A 22900-nucleotide genomic window follows, 5' to 3' on the forward strand; every position below is an offset into this window, starting at 1 on the left:
TCTTTAGGATTTGTTTTCACACACCACATAAATAAGCTGTATGCATTTGTGGTGAATAAAAATATACGAGCATAAAGAACCATCATCCACAAAGAAATTCAGCAATGAAATATAATAGTAGTATGGGGTCATTTAATTTTGGAAAAGAAAAAGTTTGCCCCTAAAAAGGGAAGCCATATGGATCTTGCAAATTGGTGGGTTCAGGTCGGGTCATTATCATTGTCATGTCGATATAACAATGATACTATCTAATTAACCTAATTTGAAAATAAGTTGTTAACGAAGCTTTTGACATGAATATGAATTACACCCGATTGACTGATTCATTTACACGTGAACACAATAGTAACAAAATTCACTTCGTATTGACACTACTAGAAAATAGAATAAAATAAGATAGATGGAATGCATTATTTTTGCCTAAAAAGAAAATGATTTATAGTGGACAATTCGAAAAGAATACAATTCAAGTATAGATGGACGGAGAGAGTAAGATTAAGGAGTAAGTGGTGCACGAATTCAAGCTGAACATAAATGATCCGCTTCCAAGCATGTTGATCATCAATGACTCACATAGTCACATGTATGATAGGGATTAGTATTTACAATTGCTTCATTAAATTCAAACTAATTAAAGCTGGAAAGAATATTAGATCTACCAAAATTGGCAAAAATTCTTGGAGCAATCTACACGAATAAGGTTCATTCTCGTATGATGGATGTATCCCTTACCACTGACTACTTAAATACTTTATTACTAATCTATTTCTTTTTTTGTGAGAGAAAATACTACTTAAAAAGTTACTAGTATTAATGTCACTTAACCGACATTATAACGACTGGTGGAAAAAGTCGAAAAAAACGCGTTACATGTTTGCCTTTCTCATCTTGCCATCTACCTAACAAATAAATAAATAATCATGTATGTCACATTATATTTACTTAAGTTTGATCAGTCTACAAGCTTCTGATTTAGTTCATGTTAATGCATTAACAGTATATTTTGCATCAACAATAACCAAATTATACATTAAAATTAGGCCAAATTGTTATTATTTATTGGAATATGACCAAATTCCAAATTCCAATCCGTTCCATACATAATTTAAAAAATTAGCCAGAAAAACTTGATCGCAATTATCTCATAATGAAAAATCTAGTTGCCCGTCTAAAATATTGTTGCTATTTTTCAACTAAACGCTGTCAATTTTTTATGAATAGACAACGTTGTGTTAGTCAATGACAGTGAATTAGATATATGATTTCCCGACTTTCATATCATATACAATTTCATTAAAACTCAAAGTTTGTGTAGTGAGACAGTAGTACTTGCTAACAAATCCAAATTTCATGACGTATCATAATTTGACAAAACATCATGATTTTTACGACAATTACCCACACACTGAACATGCAAAACATCTACAAGATCTTATAGTAAAATAAAATTTTCATTGAGATGCCAATTTAGTAACCAAAATTGATTTTCACACATTGTCTATGGTCTTCATGATCGGAACAAACACGTCGTCGACAAATAGCATCAAAAGAAAAATAAATTGAATAAAATAGAAAAGAAAAGAAAAAAAATAATCCTACTCTATACATTCACATGTGTAATTAATCATCTAATAATCTAGCAAATGATCAAAATATTACTAAGGCCTTTAATTTGCCTCAACAACAAAAGAATTCAAAAATTGTGAAGATAGAAGCTAGTGGCCCACACCGGGGCTAGGAACGGAGCGCAGAATCCGATCGAGGGCGGCGAGGTGGCGGGCGATGAGCTTTTCGTCAAAGGTGGCGGACGCCTCCACCTTCTCCGCCGCCGCCGTGTCTTCCCGGTGAGGTGGAATATTGCTATTTTCCACCTTCATCAATAGCTTTCTTCCTTGTGTAGACGACACCAAACTGCAAAATATGATTACTCCCATCACAAATACTGCACCTTTTAGAGCCATTTTTTGTAAAAATGATGTAAAGAAACTTTTTTTTTGAGAGAGAGAGAAAGAGGGTTTTAGTGGAGGAAAGGGAGGAGGAGTTTGAAGAGATTAATTGGAGAATGTATATATAGAATATTGAGTGGAATATAAAAAGTGGGAACTACTACTATATAAGGAACACTAGGGAAAGAGTGGGACACAAGGTGGTTGGGCCAAGTCAAATTCGATAATGCATCTTTTTTTCAATGTTTTTTCATATAGATAATATTATTGTGTAGTATTACTTTATTCAATGCGTGTTGAGATGTAATATGACTAGTTTTTAATGCAAGCTTGAAGGATACAGCATTTTGTAGGAAAAAAAATTGAAATATGCGAATGTTGGTAGAATTTTAGTTTGAATTTGTGTGTGAGGTCAAACAAAATAAGGTGGATGGCACTACTAAGAGATGTAATTTGAGTTGAATGAAGGCCGAGTGGAAGCTGAATTAGGTGGGGAAGTGAGATAAGTCGCCGGCCATTATTTTTCTTGGTCTTTAATTTCGTGCATGTTTTACTTCGAGTCAAGCTCCTAAATATCCCCGTAACCTCATTGGTCACGACTAGTTCGTTGTCACACTGCTAGTATTTTATTGGGTACTGCTTGTCCTTGTTAGTTACGATCAAGTTGGATCACCATTTCGAGTTGTTTAGCTCTCACAATGAAATGATCAATAGTATCTAACTAAAAGAATTCATACTAAAATACCAGTCTCTTAGAGTTCGTAATACTAACCCAGGCCAGAATTCATTGGCCGGAGTCATTTTTGTGAGCAATTGACTTCAAGGTCAAAGTTTATAATTTTTCATCCGCTTTAAACTTATTAGAAATATCAGAATTCGACTAGAATTCGTGATTTTAATACCAGGAATTTTTTCGGAAATAAAGAATAATTTGAAAGTAATTTTACATTTTCAAGTTTCCAATCACATGGGACTAGCTCCATCGATGTAGCTTTCAAACATGCCTAAATTTCTATTTACTTTTTCTTCTCCATTTTGTGGTTCATTTTCACAATTGAGCTGGCCGGCCCTCGTTTTTTAAAGTTCATTTCTTCCTGTCAAGTTGTATTCATATAAAGAAACGTTCAATATCATAATTCGATTTTGAATAAATTCTTTTACCATTTTCCATAATAGAATAATAATTACTTAGAATTTAGAACTTTTTCCTTACATATATCGTATAAAAAATTAATACTAAGACTTTGTGTTTGAAAAATTGGCCAGTGTAGGTGGTATATTATGTCCAAATGCTGCCGTCAATACTTCCTTTTGGATTCGCCATTAAACCAAAAAAAGAAAAATTCAATATGCCAATTCATACTCTTACATGTGTCTGCATTTATATATTCTTCCTTTGAAAACTGTCAATCAAAAGATTCGATCGACACGCTTTGAATCTGATGGATAAGGGCATCAACAATAAGAATTGCCTGGTCATAGCCCAACCACAAACTCCTCCTGCCATATTATCAGCACTAAAAATCCTCCTGCCACATCATCAAGACAAACAAATAGCCCAGCAATAGCCTAGCCACATCACTTAAAATTATATAAAACAAATAATTGACAATCACAAAAAATACGGAATTAAATTTACGACACAGATACGGGAAAATCCAATAATTTTATTTAAATTAAAAAAAAATACATTTAAAAAAATTACATAATTAAAAAAAACTAACGCCGTGCAGTCCTCCGCACCCACAACTCTTCGATTAAATCCTTTTGGAGTCGAATATGAGCATCCGTTTGGCGCATGTCGGCATGTGCTTGGAGGAGGCCGGCTTCATCGTGCGTTACCCCCCTTCGTACGTTGGGGGCGGCCATGCCGTGGCTTGGACCGGCTTCATTATCGTCGTTGGCCCAACTAGTCAGTTGTACACCTTCATCTTCGACAATCATGTTGTGCATGATAATACATGCGTACATTATATCAGCAATGCAGTCGATATGCCACAAATGCGTTGGACCCCTAATTGCCGCCCATCAAGACTGGAGCACAGAAAATAACGTGCAAATCGCGTATATAGTGTTTCGAAAAAAAAATCTGCTTGCCGGTCGCTCGCCGATCGGGAGGCTGCAATAGCACCGAGCCGATCGGCGAGCGCCCGGGAATCGGCGTGCACTCGCCGATTTGGCGCTCGCCAATTGCAATAGTTCAGCGAGCGCCAAAAATCGGCGAGCGCACCCGCTCGCCGCTATTGTGGATGCTCTAAGAAACTTGATTAAGTCCATGTTTGACATATCTGTACGATACTCAAATGTCCTGCAAAGATATTTTGTCAAGATGGGACTTACATAAAATTGTAGCACTTGAAAGATGGGACTTGCATAAAATTCCGTCACTACAACACACTTTTAATGCAATTAAAGACGTTAATTTGTGTTTCTAATTATATCACTAACGCTTCAAAAAACGTCATTATTATGTTCCAATTAAAATTAAAGGACGCAAACGAAAGCGTCCCTAAAAAAACAAAAAGATTAAGTTAATTTATCCTTAATTTATGAATATTTTTTTCATCCTAAATTATTGTTATTTTATAAAATTTTCAATGCAAGTAATTACATCTTAATTTTTGTGTCCTTAATATTTCGGAGTACAAAGTTTTATGTAGTGCGTTCGTTGACTTGTCAATAAATAATCAAGGAAGGTCCAATTTGAATATGACTGTATATATATTTTCATGTGCATGCATCTTTATAATTCATTCTTGATGTCAACCATTTTTATTTTAATAATTTATATCGTATCATAATTGATCGGTATATGTATATATTGTTCATGTATTAAAAGTCAACTAGGGAGAAGTCGTTTCCTAAACCTTAATTAGGTCAATATTGATTTTTTAAATTGAGCTCAGATGAGATTCAATTGCAAAATCGGTTACAACAGAACTTCTTATGACAATTAGGTACCAGAATATTTAAATGTGATCGATTACATGTTTCATATGAAGCAATTAATAATGGGATGCATCCAAATATTTGCTAAGATGCGATGTATTGCTAAACTACCTTTCAAATTATTACTTTATTAATAAAAAACCCAATGATAAATGAAAAAACCTGCCAGATCTGGTAAATGTTAGAAATACTAGAAATTTGTACATTGTTCTCTTCATTGGAAATGAAAACGTGATCTTTTTACATGATTTTAAATAAGTTCTAAATTTTCAGACTTACATTTTCCAGAAAAAGGACCAGTTATAAAATATGAAGAAGATTAAGACACATTATGATTTAAATTTTAAGGATTGCCTTTTTATATTTTCACAGCTACAACTATTTTAGGCACAAAGTTATACGGAGTAATTTTTTTAATATTTGATTACTATTACTACTTGTATATTACGAATAAACTACGAAATTATAAGACTACCACAAATCCTTTTTAGACAAGCAGCAAGAAAACGAAAACGAAAACGAAAACGAAAACAAAAACTCAACAGGGATGACTTGGGCTAGAAAGTTCCACATATTTACATTGTAGCGTTTACCTCGCTTTAAGTCACTGAAATGCTTCGTCTTGGCTCCCGTAGTTCAACCATCTTCGCTTTCTATAATACAATAGAAAAGATTTGAACAACCAAGCTAGTACAAACTAGACCATACCCAAATTAGTTGAAAATGGAAACATAACCCCACGATTACGTGAAAATCAAACCATAGACCTCGCTAAGGAGAGACTATTGGTATTTAAGCTTAGCCACTTGGACCAGACCCCATCGCAAAAATTTGAGTTTCACATAATTTGTTCGTGAAGAATCTCATACCTTTTATAGTTTCCATGTTATCTTCCTTGAAGACACCGAGGGGTGAGCCACGTATGGACAGAAGCATCTCGCCATATTTTGGAAGCCTCGTGGTTTTGGGGTTACCCCAACTGACAATCGATGGTTACTAACCTGTAGTTACATTATCAATGAGAAGTTAACTCGGATGCAGAAATCTGAGATAGGAGTAACAAATAACTACTAATTTTACATCAATAAACAAAGATAACCACATATTATATGTCATAATTTCAAACATTTACATACATTTGGAGTATACAGGTTATCCTTCAGTTCTAACATTTGTGATTCGGATGGCTCGTCAAAAACCTGAAAATTTTAATAGAGGGTAGCAGAGATGAGTATCTAGCAGCTAACAGAAAGCAAATAATGGCCTTAACTATCTCAAGCAACTGATAAACCACAGATAAATAGTAGAATAATTTATCGAGGAAGCATTAAAGAAAAGGACATACGAGACTCCTGGTCTCTAGTTTATCAGCAACAAAAAGGCTTGTTTTCACTGCGACATAATGATAAAACATCACCAGCTATACATGGAGAGAGAGGTCGGAAGATCAGGTCGTCTAGTTTAAACTTTAAAGAGAAGATTTCTCAATACCAGCTTGATTTGAAAATTTGAAGCCACATAGAGGAGGAATCCCTGAGGAGAAATCAGGATAAGCTAATGACAAGCGACGTAGAAGAGCAGAATGTAATGTTCTTTTATCACCATGGTCCACATCCACAGCTTCCCCTTTCGATTTCACTTCATATTGGCCATCCTCTCCAGTCTTTTCAAGGGTTAGGTTCGTTAGTTTTTCATTGAAAAACTGCAATACAGGAATCTGCAACTGGTCTTCACTGAAATACGAACAAAGTAACTGCAGCATAGTGCTAAAATGTTCGATTTCAACATCCCTGAGAGCTCTGATTGCAGTACATTGCCTTTCAGCTGATGAACAAATTATGCAAGTAAATTCTTAATGCCAAAATTGATGACCAATACATACTTCAAAGGAAGAACAAGTACAATTCAAAAGAAAAGCATCATATCATAATTTTGCTAAGCTAACCTAATAATCTGAATGTGCAATTGCAAAGTCAATCAAAAGTTGAGCAGTCAGCTAAAGTGAAAGTATGATTCAAGGCTATGTCCAACACCCAATTGTGGTAACTAGTGCGCCTAAATTCGATAGAAATGCTTATTTCCCTCTCCACTCTTGTATTTCACATATTTAGCAATACACATTCGATAAAAGTGCTGATTTCCCTTTCAACTCTTCACTATTTCTATATATTTAGCAATATTGCGGAGGTGAAGAGTACACCTTCGTAGTTGTCAAATGCCTCGTCTTTCTCTTTCAGTGAGGCGATTTTATCACTGCAATTCTGTTCCTCTCCACGCGGTTTCTTCCGCGGTCTTCCTCTTTTTGTTGCCATTGAAGCCTTTTACACTATCTGAGAGTAAACTTACAAAATTAGCAACCAAAAAGGGCAGCAATGAGAATGAGAATCAATTTAGGCAATATTTCCAATAATACATCAATTAATCGTAGAATCAAGGTACGCAACCAGGCGGCGGAGGCGGCGACTTGAACGGTGGCGCAGATATTGACCGTTGGCCGAGCTCCTTGGAAAAAAAGTGGCGTTTGTCATTTCTATATGGTGCGGAAAAACTCTCAAAATTCAAATAAATTGCACAAGAAGGTTCCGGTTTTTGGTAATCGAAAAGCAGGTCCTTTCACATTTGATAATTTGGTTCAAATCCCTCAGGTTCTGGAAACTTTCAGTTTAATCCTTTATTTCTAAAAGCTGTTTTAGAGCATCTCCAATGGTCGGCGTCACCACCGGAGCGCCGATTTTTCGCCCACGCCGGTTTGACGCCGAACCATTGGAACCGGCGTGGGCGAAATCGGCGTCAAAATCGGCGTCGCCATGCCGATTCCCGCGCTGACGCCGGTTCCCACGCCGATCCTCACGGGCGCCATTGTGGCTCCCGGATCGGCGCCAAACCGGCGTCGGATTTAAATATTTTTTTTTTTTTTTTCGCAAAACACAATATATACGCGCGTTGAACCTCATTTTCATTCGCACCACTTGTTTTAACGAGTACTCTCTCTCTACCTTACTTTCTGTACAAGATCAATAACGAGCAATGGAGAACAACTACGAAGGTACTCCAGTTAATCCCGGGGGATGGTCTCAGACTCCCCCGGCTCCCGGTGTAGGGTCTCAGACGCCCCCGACTCCCGGGGCAGGGTCCCATACTTCCCCGGCTCCTGGGGGAGGTGGTTGGCCTCCAATGAGCGGGTACTACAACGTGTACCCGTGGCAGCAGATGATTCCGGGGTGGGCACCCGGCATGCAGCCCCCTATGCAGATGATGCCGGGGTGGGCACCCGGCATGCAGCCACCGGCGCAGCAGATGATGCCACCGGCGCAACATATGATTCCACAGTCGCAGGCGACGCACGGGGGGACAACGCCTATCGGCCGACTTTTGATTTTTCCACCGGTTCTTCGCACACATCGACCCCAACGGATGCACAGTATTCGGAGACCTTCTCCTTAGCGGACTTGGGTTTTGATATTAACGACGTTTCTGAAACTCTCATTCAAAGCCAGGGAGTAGGGCGGGGTAAGAAGAAGGGCAAGGCGAAGAAGGTCGGCGAGTCGTCGCAGCCCCGCGCCGAAATCCGGGGCCGGAGGAAGTGGACGGACGCGGAGAACGTTGCGGTTGCCAAGGCGTGGGTGAGTGTTTGCGACGATCCTCTCGTTTCAAACAACCAGAGGATCGTCAACTTGTGGGCGAAGATAGCTGCAGCCTACAGGGCATTTTGCCCTGAAGGGAGACCGTGCACCGGGGAGGAGGTCCGGAAGTGCTGGGACCGAATCAGGGCTGGCGTCTCTCGATTTTCGGGTTTGTACGCCAACGCCCTCCGCATGCAGACCAGTGGCCAAACAGAGGAAGACTGCAGGAGGATTGCGGAAAGAGCCTACCCCGATCCGGATAAGAAGTACTATGAGTTCACCTACTGGAACTGCTACGTTGTGCTCAACGAGTCGGAGAAATTCCGGGCAGGCGTCGACGCTGGCTGGCCGAAGAGGCAGAGACTGAACTATACCGGAGATTATAGCGGCAGCAGCGGTGGTTCGTCAGACCTCCCCGAGACGGCCCAGGAGGTCCCGACTCCTCGGTCGTTCGGTCGCCGACCTCGCCCGGTTGGGCAAAGGCGGGCGCAGCAGGTTGCGAGGGGGGGCACACCGAGTTCCCAGGATGTCCATTCGGCATCCCCCTCGGCAGGTCTACCGAGGAGCTCAAATTCTTCGCGCGCCAACAAACGCGCGCTCAAATGGTGAAGACCTTAGCCGACTTCCAAGCGGCGGTGGACCCCGAGGTGAAGGATTTTCTTCGCGTATTGCTCCAGAGCCAGCGTGAAGAACTGGAGGCGATGAGGAGGGACACCGGCGGGAATAGCCGCGGCGTAGGTGGCGACGGAGGCGGCGGCGACGGCAGTGAAGAAGCGTTGGGCGACGACGGAGACGAGGACGGCGGCGATGAGTGATTTTGTTTTACTTTTTTAAATTAATGTACTTTTTACTTTTTGTAATTTTTTTAAATTGTTGTACTTTTTTTTAAAAGTAATGTACTTTTTAAATTTAATATTATTATTCGAATTTTCCGTATTTGTCTCGTAAATTAAATTATGTATGTTGATACAATTGTAAATTAAATTATTAATTGTTATTAGTGATGTGGATAGGTAGTGTGAAGGCTATTTGATGGCTATTTGATGTCCAGTTGATGTGGCAAGCTGATGTGGCAGGAGAATTGTAGTGCTGATGATGTGGCAGTGTGAAGGCTATTTGACGGCTATTTGACGTCCGCCAGCATTGGAGATGCTCTTATAAAGGATATAAATTGTGCAACTTTCTTTGTGCAGTGCAATTTGTCTTTGCTTGGTTAATTTTTCAAATTTTTAAATCTGGAACACATTTTAATTCGTACCTTTATCTTATCTAATTGTAAATTTATTCTATAGATAATTGTATCAAACTTTTTTTCCAATGAATTCATGTATAAATATACAGCGATTCTTGATATACCCAGAATTGAAAAAGTGAACTTCTCAATTAATGATTTTCTTGGTTTTGCTGAAATCTTGATATGCACACTCAAAATGCTAGTACTGTATAATTTATCAGACAAAAGTTTGTCTTAAACAATATACAATATGTAAATTAAGCATATGTTCCAGCCATATTTTGCAAAATCTGTCAGCCAAAAACTATGTTTTTATATATTGATAGATAGATGTATACTATTTTGATAGATATGTAATTTTAAATTAAATAAAATAAAAACAAACTAAATAAAGCATTTTTATTGCTATTTCAACTGCCATATCGACATCTAAAATTATTGAATTATTTATATGAAAATAGAGGAGAGGAGTGAAGGAGGAGGAAAGGAGCTGAAAAAGCAATTCCTGTCACTGTAGTTATCTCCTCAATATTTTATCAACTACTTTACCTTTCTCAGCAGAGGCTTCGTTTCAGTGAACTGGATCCGCGGACCCGACCCCGCTACCATCCGAATCTGTCACAGCAATGTCGGGTTACCGGGCAGAAGACGACTACGATTACTTGTTCAAGGTTGTTTTGATAGGGGATTCCGGCGTCGGGAAATCCAACTTGCTTTCTAGGTTTACACGGAACGAGTTCAGCCTCGAGTCCAAATCAACTATCGGCGTCGAGTTCGCCACCAGAAGTTTGACCGTCGACGGGAAAGTGATCAAGGCTCAGATTTGGGACACTGCGGGCCAAGAGAGGTGCGCATTTATGTTAATTGTTTGCTACTCGTCTGATCTGCTGCTCCTGCATTTTTTTTTTAGTTGTATTGTTCGCGAGTTGCTGAATCTAGTGATATTGTTCCAGAATTGCTCAGTAGCAATGAATTTTTGAATTTTGCTGTTTATGGAAGTTGTGCTTGTAGATTTTTAAGTTATCTAGGGGATGAGGGTTTTGTTTGGATGGATCTGTTGGCTGTGATGCTGTGGTGATATTTGAGTTTCAGCTGAAAGGGTAAGTGATCTAGGGCTAATAATTGGAGATAATGTTTGATTTTTGGAAGGTAGATTCTTGACATTCTAAGTTCATTGGAATATACGATATTGTACAAGTCTTAGTTTTCTTTGTGCATTCAGTCATACTGAATTATGCCTTTATATTTTCCTGCTCATGGTGGGAAATGAGAATCATTAGCTGTGATGGATTATCATGAGTCGATTCGAAAATGCATCCGCAAGTGATCCTATGGAATATCTGCAAAAATATTTGCTTGGAGTTCCGTATTTGGTTTTATGCTCAAAGGAGTGCAAATGAATCTGCAAGTTTTGTGCAAAATCTGCTTGATGATTTTCTTACTTGCAAGGCCTTCAGAATCCTAGAACCTGGTTGTAACCATTTTCCGAGCTTCTTCGTCTCATTAATTACGCCTTCTTGCAAAATTGTAATAGTGTATATGGCAATTTATCAATAATCATGGATGAAATTGCTGACTGTATAATATGCCTTAGGTTATTGATATGTATGAAGTGGAGTATAAAAGTCTTTGATGATTATCAAAGTAAAAATAGGCTTCTCTTTTGCCAACAAAGAATAGATACCTATTCAAGTTAACTAGGAGTTGTTGAAATCTAGTTTGGCATAGTCTTGCCTAATTCTAAGCAAAGCCCATTTTAGGTGCTTTTTAGATGTCATGAGTGTAGAGAAAATTTTATTTTCTAAAGATTTAAACTTATTGCTTCCCTTTTTTCTCATTTTATTATTTTCAAATTTTCAGCATTTTATTTCAACGATTTTTTTTATAACCGTCTGTTGGGCAGTTCCCTTTCTAATGTAATTGTTACTGAAATGATAGGAAATGACATCTTGAGGTACATTTTTATTCTCTTGGCCGGTTAAGTTTTAGTCAAAAAATTAATTAATAGATGGAGATATGAGTTACAATCAGAATTTTGTTATGAGTCAACACAGTTCCACTGTCTTATGGGCTTGATGGTTACAAACCTTGTTCATGTCGGACCGTTGCAAAATCCAAAATCGTAAGATCAAATGTAGCTGTTATCCTTGAGGGTTTCATATCCTGGCTTGAGGTTAGAATCCTAGTTTAGAGATTAAACTAGCGAAAGGACATAGATAACACGAGTCAAGGTAGATTGTGACCCGCGAGGAAATACTGGACTTCTGGAATTAAATAGCTTTCCCTTTTTTTTACAGCTACTAACAGACATATAGATGAACACAAGATATGGGTTCAGTTATTCGGTCACTTGTTGTCTTTTCCACTCTGAACGGCATCCTTTCTGCAGGTACCGTGCCATTACAAGTGCATACTATCGTGGCGCTGTTGGTGCTTTACTTGTATATGATGTCACTAGACACTCCACATTTGAAAGCGTCGAAAGGTGGTTAAGGGAGTTGAGGGATCACACTGATCCCAACGTAGTCGTCATGCTTATTGGCAACAAATGCGACCTCCGGCATTTGGTGGCAGTCTCAACAGACGATGGGACCTCATTTGCTGAAACCGAGTCGCTCTACTTCATGGAAACTTCGGCCCTAGATGCTACCAATGTCGAAAATGCATTCACGGAGGTTCTCACACAAATATACCGCATCGTGAGCAAGAAGAGCATGGAGGCAGGTGACGACGGGAACATGCAGACTGTCCCGACCAAGGGCGAGAAAATCGACGTGAGCAAGGACGTATCGGATGTGAAGAAAGGAGGTTGCTGCTCCTCTTGAGGTATGGTGCCATCTTTGTTTTCTGCTGCATCTTCTTTGAGATTATGGTGTAAACTTTTACCTCTGCAGATGTTAGAAATATGGACATGCTTTAATTTGTATTTTTTTCATGGGATGCCAAATTCACATGATGTTTGTCTGATTCAGACATCAATATACGTGTCATTTTAAGAAAAAAGGGAAAAAAAATCCTTACTACTTTATTTGTTAAGTTTTTTCTATAGTTTGTCAATGCTGTATGACGGTTATCAATTATCAAAAGATATTTTGACTAGTGGAAATGTATTAAACTTCAAATGACTATACCCATGCGTGAGTCATGACTTGTAACATGGTATTATTGCAGCAAGATCTGTCCCTCCATTGCCAACTGTGTTATGCCCATGTGGGAGTCTTCCATTGCCAATTGTGCTATGCCCCTGCGGGCATTGTAACATGATATTAACTATTAAGAGTGGTTGACTTGAAAATTGAAATAAATAAAATGAATTAAATCTAAATAATTATACTCATGCATCATGAGGCATGACTATAACATTATACTAGTATTAAGAATTGCTGACTTACAATAGAGAAAATGGATTAAATAAGGTCTTAGAGCATCTCTAATGCACGGATGTCCCACTCGGACATCCACTAGGACTTTCCAAAAACACCTCCTGCCACGTCACTAGGACTTACCATCCCACTGCCACGTCACTAGGACTTCCCCTGCACAATCCGCCCTTCCCATCGCCCTTCTCACTAGGACTTCCTGCAATAAAAAAATCAAAAATTCACAAATAAAGCAATTTACGTTTACGGAAATAAAATTTCAACACGAATACGAACGGGAAAAATTAATAACTTCATTAAAAAAACATACATGATTCGAAAAAAAAAATTACATAGTAATAAAACAAAAAAAAATAATCACATCAACGTCAAGTGGTGCGAATGAAATGAAGTTCAACTAGTCGTATATATATAGTTTAAAAAAAAATTAATACCAGACGTCCGACCCGCCTGTCGCCCGGACGTTCGAGGACATCGGACGTCCTTACGGGACGTCCGTATCCGAGTTGTTTCGTTACAATGGCGGACGTCCCGGTCGCCCGTCGCGGATGTCCGACCAGACGTCCGCCATTGGAGATGCTCTTATTAAGTTTTACTACTTCGCTACACTTTCCAAATCTTTTTTGATCAGATTCATTTAAAATATAAATATACTCTGTTTCTCAGATGAAATTTCTACCAGTAAGGTCAGATAAATTTAAGCTCTACTATTATATCTTTAGGAATTTATGTGTTCACCTTTTTTTATGGGTGAAATAAAATGCATTTAAGTGTGTAATTTTGTGTTTAATTTTGGAGTTTATATATGCACTTTTATAGTTTAATCGCTTTATGTGTAATTAAATACTTTGTATATGACTGATAATAGATTTATATGGTAAATAATACACCCTCCATCCGTGAAATGTGTCCAATTTTGCCATTTCGGTCCGTTCGTGAAATGTTGTCCATTTTGTCTTTTACTACCTTTTGTAGTAAATGGACCACATTTTCCACTTACTTATTACACTCACATTCTATTATTAAATTAATACATAAATGTGTGGCCTACAATCACTTTTCTTCACATTTTTTAAAACTCGTGCCAAGTCAAACATGGACAACATTTTGCGGACGGAGGGAGTACCTGCTATCAATTTTTGAGTGCCAAGATTTAAAAATTATGCTACTACCTCCGTCCATGAAAATAGTTTTAGTAGTGAACTACACAAGTGTTAATGTATAATAATTGATAAAATAAGTGAGGGATTGAGAATAAAAAAAGATTGAAATGTTATTAGTGGAAAATAAAATTCATTCTAATATCAAATGAAAAAGTTATTAAAAATATATAAAGACTAATTTTGATAGACGGTGTTAAACGGAAAAACACGACTATTTTTGGACAAAGTATTACTATTATAAAGTAAAAAACGAGTACACATTGTTTTACGATGTACTAGTACAATATACCTCTTCGAATTAGATATTTTGAAGATCTGCTCGATTAATATATGACAAAAAAAAGCGACGCCTTTACATAATTTTATGTAACCAATGCTACAACGGATAAGGAAGAGGATTAGAGTTGTTAATCAATAATTATGTAATGTTAATTAGGAATCGCACCCAACGCGATGAGATGCACGTGTAACATGTGGGGACTCATCTGTAATAAAGCTTTACTCTTACTACAACCAATCACATAGACAAACTAATCACTGGTAAATTATCTTATTTTTGGATCTTAATTAATGATTGAAAGGCAAGTTGTGTGGTCCTTCAAAACTCACCTACTACGTGTCTTTTCTTATCTTTTTCCATAAAATATAGCTCTAAACCTATCCTTATTATTAGTGAAAATGCATCATCATTACACAAAAATATAATAGTACAGTAGTTTTCATGAAATTAGGATTTTGCTATTCACATATTTTACCCATTCTTACGTTGGTGTTCTGAACACTACACAAATAGGAGTATCTTGTTTATGTATTAGAAGAATCTTAATAATGAGATTTTATCTAACGAAGCTTATCTACTAGAGACCAAAATGATCGAGCTTGGATGATGAGGAGGATTGAAAATGCGAAGAAAATACATGTTAATAGTTTGGTATATTTTTTTATATTTATTTATTTTATAAAATATAGTAGTACGTAGGGATGTCAATTCAACCCGAAACCCGTGGGTCAGCCCGAATAGCCCGGTAAAATGAGCGGGTTAGGCTGTAATTTTATAACCCGAATACAAAACGGGCTAAACGGGTTGGCCCGAATGGGTTGCCGGGTTAAACTGGCTAAACGGATTGTAACTTTTAATTAAAATATATTGAGTTTTAGGGACTTTTGTACTTTTGAATTTCATGTGTCACAATCATTAGTCTTTTTCAATCTACATTCTACACTTTTTCGCTCAATGTCATACTATCAACTTTCAAGTTCCACGTCAACTCATTATTCTATCGTCTCATCATCTGTCACTACTGTCTTACTATCACCAACGTAAATCAATACAAAATTAAGAATTAAACCCATCAAAATTTCAATATATTTATCATTTTAATAATGATTCGTGTAAGATATGATTTTTATTTTATAAGAATTAATTATAAACAATACCAAAATAATTACACGAGCACAAGCTTTAATTAAAATTAATTGATTTAATTTTGATTTATCTTTGTTTAGATTGTAGTTGATCGAGATGAAAGACTTCTCTTATTGAGGAAAACTATGAAAAATTTAAAGATTTTATATGATCCTATCACTAAGAAGAAAATATCTAAAATTTAAAATTATTTTATTAAGGAAAATTTGATTACAGGAGATTATTTTCGAAAGTTTTTAGGTCCGAATAGCCCGATGGGTTAGCCCGGAACCCTGCGGGTTAGGGTGATGGTTGAAAATTTATGACCCGAAAAATTCATAACCCGAATAGCTCGCACCCAAATAATTCCGGCAACCCGAGTGGGTTTGCCCGAACTCGAACGGGTTAGCCCGATTGACATCCTAGTAGTACGTATAGTCTTTATTAATATTTTTTCTGCGTTTGTCACTGTTTTAGTAACATTTTTTATATACTGCTTCCATCGTGTGAGTGTGTATCACATAGTATTTTCTTTTCACTCCATGTCTTACTTACTTTTTACTATATTCAGTAAATAAGTCATATATTTCACTAATTTATTTAATTCATATTTATTACTATTATACTATAAAAGTGATAATTATGTTCAATTATTTTTTCAATCATAATTCATACCTATGTTCTTCCACTTCTGTAAAATTTGAGCCTGAGTTAAAATGGAATGCATATTCGTAGACGGAGTAGTTGATATTAGAAATTCTGAGGTTTGAATCAAAATTCCGTGGATTCACATTGGATTCAACTGTCCCCATTAAAAAGTCAATGTTGTTGAGATGTAGACTTTTGAGCTCTTTTCCCTTTAAGATTCAATCATTATGCAGTGTTTAATTGAGAAAATATGTTGTCCAAGTTGCTAGTTTGTTTGCAAATAATGATTGGGTATGCATGATTATTATGAAATAAAACTAATATAAGACCAATTAACTACATTTGGAACGAGAAAAAACACATGTGCAATGCGATTACAAGGTATGGGTCTTCCTCACAATTTTCTGCATATTTGTTACTTAATCTAATTTGGCAAGTTTTAATAAAATTGGACTTTGTAATTTTAATATTGTATCTTTGGTTTTTGAACTTGTTTTTATTGGAGGACAAAGCACTTAGCAATACGTTGGTAGCGTGGTATACCTAATTGCTTATTTAATTTACACGACTATATATATAACATCATGCCACTAAAACTCTGTTTATTCTTGAAAGAAAATTAATTATTGTAACTCTATATACATTCACATAAGGATGATCAATAATGTTCTCAATTATTCATTGATATTCCTAATCATTCAGAATTACCAGTTAATCATAACTATACAAAGGGGTATGTGATGGTAAAATACTGGAATTTTCATCAAATTTTGGTTTTACATATCCACTTTAAAACCAACTTGTAAATTATTGATTTTTTTTATTTTTTTATTTTACAGCTAATATAAATTTCATAGCTAATATATTTTGATGAATTACTCATATGATACTATTAGACCAAAGACATCACATTTTAGGCAACATAATAATTTCCTTTTGCTGTACTCACCCTCATTATTCATTTTTCATTTTCTCCACTCAATGACATTCTTTTTTAATATAAACTCTAATTCTACCAACAAAATTACATAATTTAATACTCTAATAATGATTATAATATAATATGTATTCCGTATGTATGTTATCAAATCGTATTAGTATTAGAATAATAATTACTACTTGCCAAATTAGAATAAATCTATAATTCATTAATTTATTAATTAATTTTAAAATTGATATACAAACCCAAAATTTAAAAATCTAGAAATTTACGGCAAATTACCATTACAATTGAATTTCTGAAATAACAATGTGGGATGAACATAAACGACAAATAGCGTTAATTACAAGGAGATTAAATTTATAACATAACCTTCTTTTTTTTTTTTGCTAACCACTACGCTGTTAAGTGTTGACAAACAGTAAAATTACATTAACCAAAATAAAACTTTATCTCATAACATTTCTTTAATTAATTTTAAAAAATCTAAATCCTAATCCGGATCAAGGGCATGCGGCGGTAGCCAATTCCGACCGCCTCCGCTCCGCCTCCCTCTCCACCATCCCGCGGCGGAACACGGTGGAACACTCCGGCAACTCACCGAGATCCGCGAACAGCGACTCATCCTCCTCCCGCATCGTGAAAATCATCGCCATCTCGCTGTCGGCGCTAATCCTCTCCTCCGCCAGCATCGGACTCTCCATAATCCAATTTCCGCAATCGAAATCCGTAAACCATCCGAATTCGCCACTTTGGATCAACATCCCTTCTCCGCCGCCGCCGAATTTGCTATCCTCCGCCGCCGCAACTTCTTCTCTAATACGAGATTGATCGGATAGATCGATCTGGTGTTTCGTCTCTAATTCTTCCTCGTCTTCGTCGTCTTCATCTTCATCTTCCGATAACGGAGTTTTCGCGGCGGTTTTGTGGTGGCTGGCTTTGGAAACCGGCCAATTGTGGTTGTGCTCGCAATAATACGTTACGTGTAGCATTTTCGGATCCAATCGACTCCTCTCCACTTGTTTTCTTGCCGGACATCCTTTCGAGCTACTGCATCGATAATAACCTCTGCAATACCCGAGTAAAAATTCAGTGATCTGAACATATTGTCACGTCAAATAAAAAAATTCCCCAAATTTTACCCTAATTGCAATTAATTAAGTTAACCACCTCGGATACGGGGAGCCTTTGATCGGCTTTTGGCCGTACTTCCGCCACGCCCATGAATCGGCCGGTGGAGCGCCGATCTGATCGCCCTTCTGCTTTAATCCAACGGCCTTGATTGGCACTGATACCACTCTCTTTTGTATGGCTCTCCTACTGCAAATTGTAAGGCCGGAGGATAAATAAACAAAACATTATAAGAACATAATTTTTTGCTCATTTTTAGTTATACAATTCCAAAATTCGATGAGTTATCTACCCTACCAAATTGACCTTAATTTATTTAATAACCACTCTCAGTCTCTAATTATCTTCAAGGTGTGTATATAGGCTAAACATTGTTTTGGAAATGGACAACAAAATTTTTATAACTTCTAACTGAACTATAGACTGAAAAATAAGCACATTTCATGAAATAGAAAAATTAATTTTGATGGACATATCAAAATAAAAAAATAAAATAATTTTTTTATGAACGAAGACAGAATGCTAATTTACCTTCTTTTGGGAGATGATGTGGAAAGCGATCTTGGTATGTGGAGACGGCGGAGGAGCGCGGCGAATCTCCTCCGCTGTTGGAGTTCTCGGAGTCGTCGAGGTCGTTAACAGAACGGTGGCGGTGGCGGTTGAAGCCGGTGTCCATGGCGGAATCGTTGCAGAGAGAGAACAAAAAAAGAGATTGATGAGAGCAAGAAAATGGAGGAAGAGAGGGTGGTGGGTTTTAAAATGGTGACAGATCGATAATTGTGTAGTTTAAAGAGGGACGTGCAAGCAAATGTGGGAAGTAATCCAAAGTTGATCATATTATAATGCAATGTAAAAGGGATCATTAATGTTGATTAATTACTCTAATGATGTGATTAATTAGCACCTCTGTAATGACGCAGCGCGTGACGATACGCGATGCTGAGTTGTGCCTAATTTTATTAATTACTTTTATCCACATTTGAAAAGGCTCACAATATCCACAGACCACAATTGAATTTTCGAATTTAGTGTGCATTACTAATTAATTTTCTTAATTGCTTAAATCCAATGTTTTTTTATGACTGGATTTTGTGTATCTTGTGGAATCATGCTGAAATAGAATACGAAAAAATGACGTAAATTAATGAGTTTTGATTTTTAAAATCAGCGGGTTATTTAATGTTATCTTATCAGCAATATTAGGTTGCAGATCGTGACATTGTGGGTTTGGAAAGCAAAATGGTATTAGAATATTTTTGGCGTTAATCATTATCTATATATGTATAATTAAGTGTGTTTGCGAGGGGATACATTCGTAATTACATTTTGGTATTGAAAAATAAGCATATGAAGAAAAGTTGAAGAAATAATTACCATTGTTTTTAAAATATCGAATACATAGATTATTTCTACTTACACATTCTTACAAACACAAACAGCGTTACCGCAATTTATCTGGACAAAATAAATAAATCCGTAAGCATTAGTATATATTTTCTTCAAACCCATTGCAAACATCTTGATAAGATGACCAATAATAATTCAAATTTTATGTTGTATAAAAATAATTAATTAGTTGTATAAATCTTTAAATCTAGTGGAAAATAGTGATTTTAAGGTGTTTTTATTTTATATAGATTATGGAATTAAACATAACTCAGCGTCCAGCGACAATGTGAAAATAAAAACATCATTCAAATAAACACTGAATGCTTTATTATGTACATATTACTCAGATTGCTTTTATAAATAAAAAATACACACACGATAAAAAAAATTGAATCACCATAATATTATACATTAATCAAATTATATCCATAGTAATAGTGTTCATATGATTCACGGACACTTATATCTATATATAAAATTCATTGTAAAAATAATAAATTAACTAATTTATAGTGATAATTTTAATTATTAATAATATACTATGAGAAAACCAACTACTTTGATCAGATCTAAATTAATACTACCATCTTTCCTTAAAACAAATAAAGAATAAAAATGTTATAAGGATTATAAGTATTAGAATATGCATGGTTTCAAGTCCAATTTTTGAGGGTTGCATTCAAAACATTTATGCCCTAAATAGATTCATCAATATACATTTCGGATTCTAATTATAAATCAACAGATCAATTCTGATCCATAACAAAATATGTAAGTCGAAATGCAAAGTATAATTTATTTAAGCATTGATGAAAACCTATAAATATAATCACTACATGGGGGACCATTTTGGATGAGCTCACATTATCCTATAAAGCAAAAACTAATTAAGAAAAACACATTATATTATATACGATTGAATGAGTCTAATCTTCTTAGTTGTAATTTCTATTCAGTTGCTCTCTCACATATTTCTCAGATCTAACCCCGACATTAAAATATGAAAAGTCAATATAATTATTTATTTTAAAAATTACACGGATGTTTAGTTAGTGGTTGCGTTGCCAGCATTCAAGATACCAAATCTTTTACTTGCATCCAATTTGATTCCTCGAATAAACTAGCTAGAAGAAGTCAAGTTTTGGTACAATTTTTTAAATGTGTAACACGCAACTTATTATTCATTTTTTATTGGAAAATGTATTACTCTATTAATTAAGGATGCCCTCTGTAATACCTCCAAGTTTGATGGTAATCCGTTACTCAACCTAAATCAAATAGGGTCTAGTTGAATCTAATTTAATAAACTGATTTGTTTTTTGTTTTTTTATTAATGAGTTCATGTATTTGCAAATATATCAAGTGATTCTAAACACATGATTAGTGTAAAAGTTGAGGTAATATCTGTTAATTCTATTTTATAATCTATTTTTTATACTCTATGTTCCATAAGAATATGCACTCTTTCCTTTTTAGTCCGTCCCACAAGAATCCGTGTTTATCCCAAAGTGCATATTCTTGTAGGACGGAGGGATATAAATTAATGTGATGATATATGTAGAGTTGTATTACAGCCACGCCAAGTCCAGTTGAAATTAGTATTAACTTGCTTAATCATGAAATTGAGTACATATAATCTTTTGGGGATCGCATATATGATATGTCCCATATTAATTAGTCTCTAATCAATTTGTCTCTTATCCATTTACACTCACTTCGTGATTTAAGGCATTCAAAAGGTCAACTCTTTACAAGAAAAAATTGGATATTCGATGCAAGAATATTAATCATGTGATAAATTTCACTTCAGCCATTAATATTATAATAAAATTTCACCCTCCCTCAAATGCCTCTTTTCAATCATAAAAATCAAAGAAAGAAAAGGAAAGGTAAAACCTTTCAAAATTGAACAAAACTCCGGTGTGGACATCCGCAAATTAATGGTGTTTAAGTAATCCTTAGTTAACAAGAAATTAGGAATTTTCAAGTTCTTAATTAAAATTTAAGAATTACTATAAATTTTATGTAAGTAGCTCAAGTAATGTACATGATTCTTGGGGGCCAATTAAATGTCACTACTCACTGGTAGTACATTTTACAGATGGACCTCCAGCCTCCTTATATTAACATCTTAGAACGTGGCCCACTTTTAAATTAAATGCTACTATAAAGAAAATTATATTATTTAATTAAAAACATCAATAATTTATTATAAGTAAATGATCGAAAATTTTTCATTGTTAGTTAATTATAAAAAAAATATTCTAAATATATGGTCTTGCCAACTAACTTTTAAAGTTGTTTGACAAACAAAAAAATTGACCAAACTTTGTGTTTTCCTACAATTCGCTTAGTAAAACTTTTCAAGCATTAAAATATACGGGAAACAATTTTGGTTTACGTACATGACTTACTTTGAAGTCACGCTAGGAGAAATAATACTCCTCCATCTGATTCCATAAAAATATGAATTTTTGAAGGGGTATGAGTTTTAGTGTAGAATTGGTAAAGTAGAAGAAAGATTAAAAAGATTTGTTGGAGTATTGTTAGTGGAGAATGAGACTCACCTCACTAGATAAAAAAATATTTCTTAGATTAGAAAGTTCATAATTTTAAGAGACTGGACGAAAAATGAAATAGTTTTTATTTTTAAGGGGCTTAGTTTTATGGAGTATAACATAATCGTGGAGTACTATTTTCATTGCATTTACTTATGTTTGATGCATATGATGTTACATATCAAGAAAAAATTGATAAATATTCTCCTCAATCCTTATGAATATTTTGGATTTGGCCGACCACGATGAAAGAATATTAAAATCCCAACATTTACTAAATACTGGTAGTACTTGATACTATGTCGTTCATCAAAGTTCAAATAATTAACTGATCTTGAATCCACTAACAATTGTAACATTAGAACTAGTCCATATATTACTTATTCAAGATACTTGAAATTAACACAAACATTAATTTTCTCCAACTTGTTGAATCAATGAAAATGAAGGCAATGAACAATTTACAAAGTTTGAAACACATTATTCACGTGCTATTTTGTGTCTGCATTCGGACAAGGTCGAAAATTGCCTTGT

General features: G+C 35.6%; 2 protein-coding genes and 1 pseudogene across 2 annotated transcripts; 1 reads left to right on the forward strand and 2 right to left on the reverse strand.

Moving 5' to 3' along the window:
- Positions 1 to 5910: 5910 nt before the first annotated feature.
- On the reverse strand, positions 5911 to 7207 carry LOC121788854. The gene is made up of 5 exons (XM_042187451.1): positions 7096 to 7207; positions 6387 to 6719; positions 6241 to 6287; positions 6032 to 6094; positions 5911 to 5940 (listed from the first exon to the last, which is right to left on the reverse strand). The coding sequence occupies exons 1-5, from the start codon at positions 7205 to 7207 to the stop codon at positions 5911 to 5913; spliced, it is 585 nt and encodes a 194-aa protein (XP_042043385.1).
- A 3010-nt stretch (positions 7208 to 10217) lies between these two features.
- On the forward strand, positions 10218 to 12880 carry LOC121788855 (ras-related protein RIC2). The gene is made up of 2 exons (XM_042187452.1): positions 10218 to 10599; positions 12142 to 12880. Exons 1-2 carry the CDS (start codon positions 10379 to 10381, stop codon positions 12575 to 12577), a joined length of 657 nt encoding a protein of 218 aa, XP_042043386.1. The 5' UTR covers positions 10218 to 10378; the 3' UTR covers positions 12578 to 12880.
- A 4704-nt stretch (positions 12881 to 17584) lies between these two features.
- On the reverse strand, positions 17585 to 19240 carry LOC121788853 (annotated as a pseudogene).
- Between the last annotated feature and the right edge of the window lie 3660 nt (positions 19241 to 22900).

The sequence above is a fragment of the Salvia splendens genome, unplaced genomic scaffold (assembly GCF_004379255.2).
Source record: "Salvia splendens isolate huo1 unplaced genomic scaffold, SspV2 ctg1164, whole genome shotgun sequence".
NCBI classification, from domain to species: Eukaryota; Viridiplantae; Streptophyta; class Magnoliopsida; order Lamiales; family Lamiaceae; genus Salvia; species Salvia splendens.

Excerpts from the sequence above, each read along its gene's own strand:
- LOC121788854 (XM_042187451.1), bottom strand. The coding sequence starts at position 7,207 with ATGGCAACAAAAAGAGGAAGACCGCGGAAGAAACCGCGTGGAGAGGAA. Across the intron at positions 6,720-7,095 it reads GGCATTTGACAACTACGAAG|CTGAAAGGCAATGTACTGCA; the intron begins GTGTACTCTTCA and ends TTTGTTCATCAG. Across the intron at positions 5,941-6,031 it reads ATAACCTGTATACTCCAAAT|ATTTCTGCATCCGAGTTAAC; the intron begins GTATGTAAATGT and ends CTCCTATCTCAG.
- LOC121788855 (XM_042187452.1), top strand. The coding sequence starts at position 10,379 with ATGTCGGGTTACCGGGCAGAAGACGACTACGATTACTTGTTCAAGGTT. Across the intron at positions 10,600-12,141 it reads GACACTGCGGGCCAAGAGAG|GTACCGTGCCATTACAAGTG; the intron begins GTGCGCATTTAT and ends TCCTTTCTGCAG.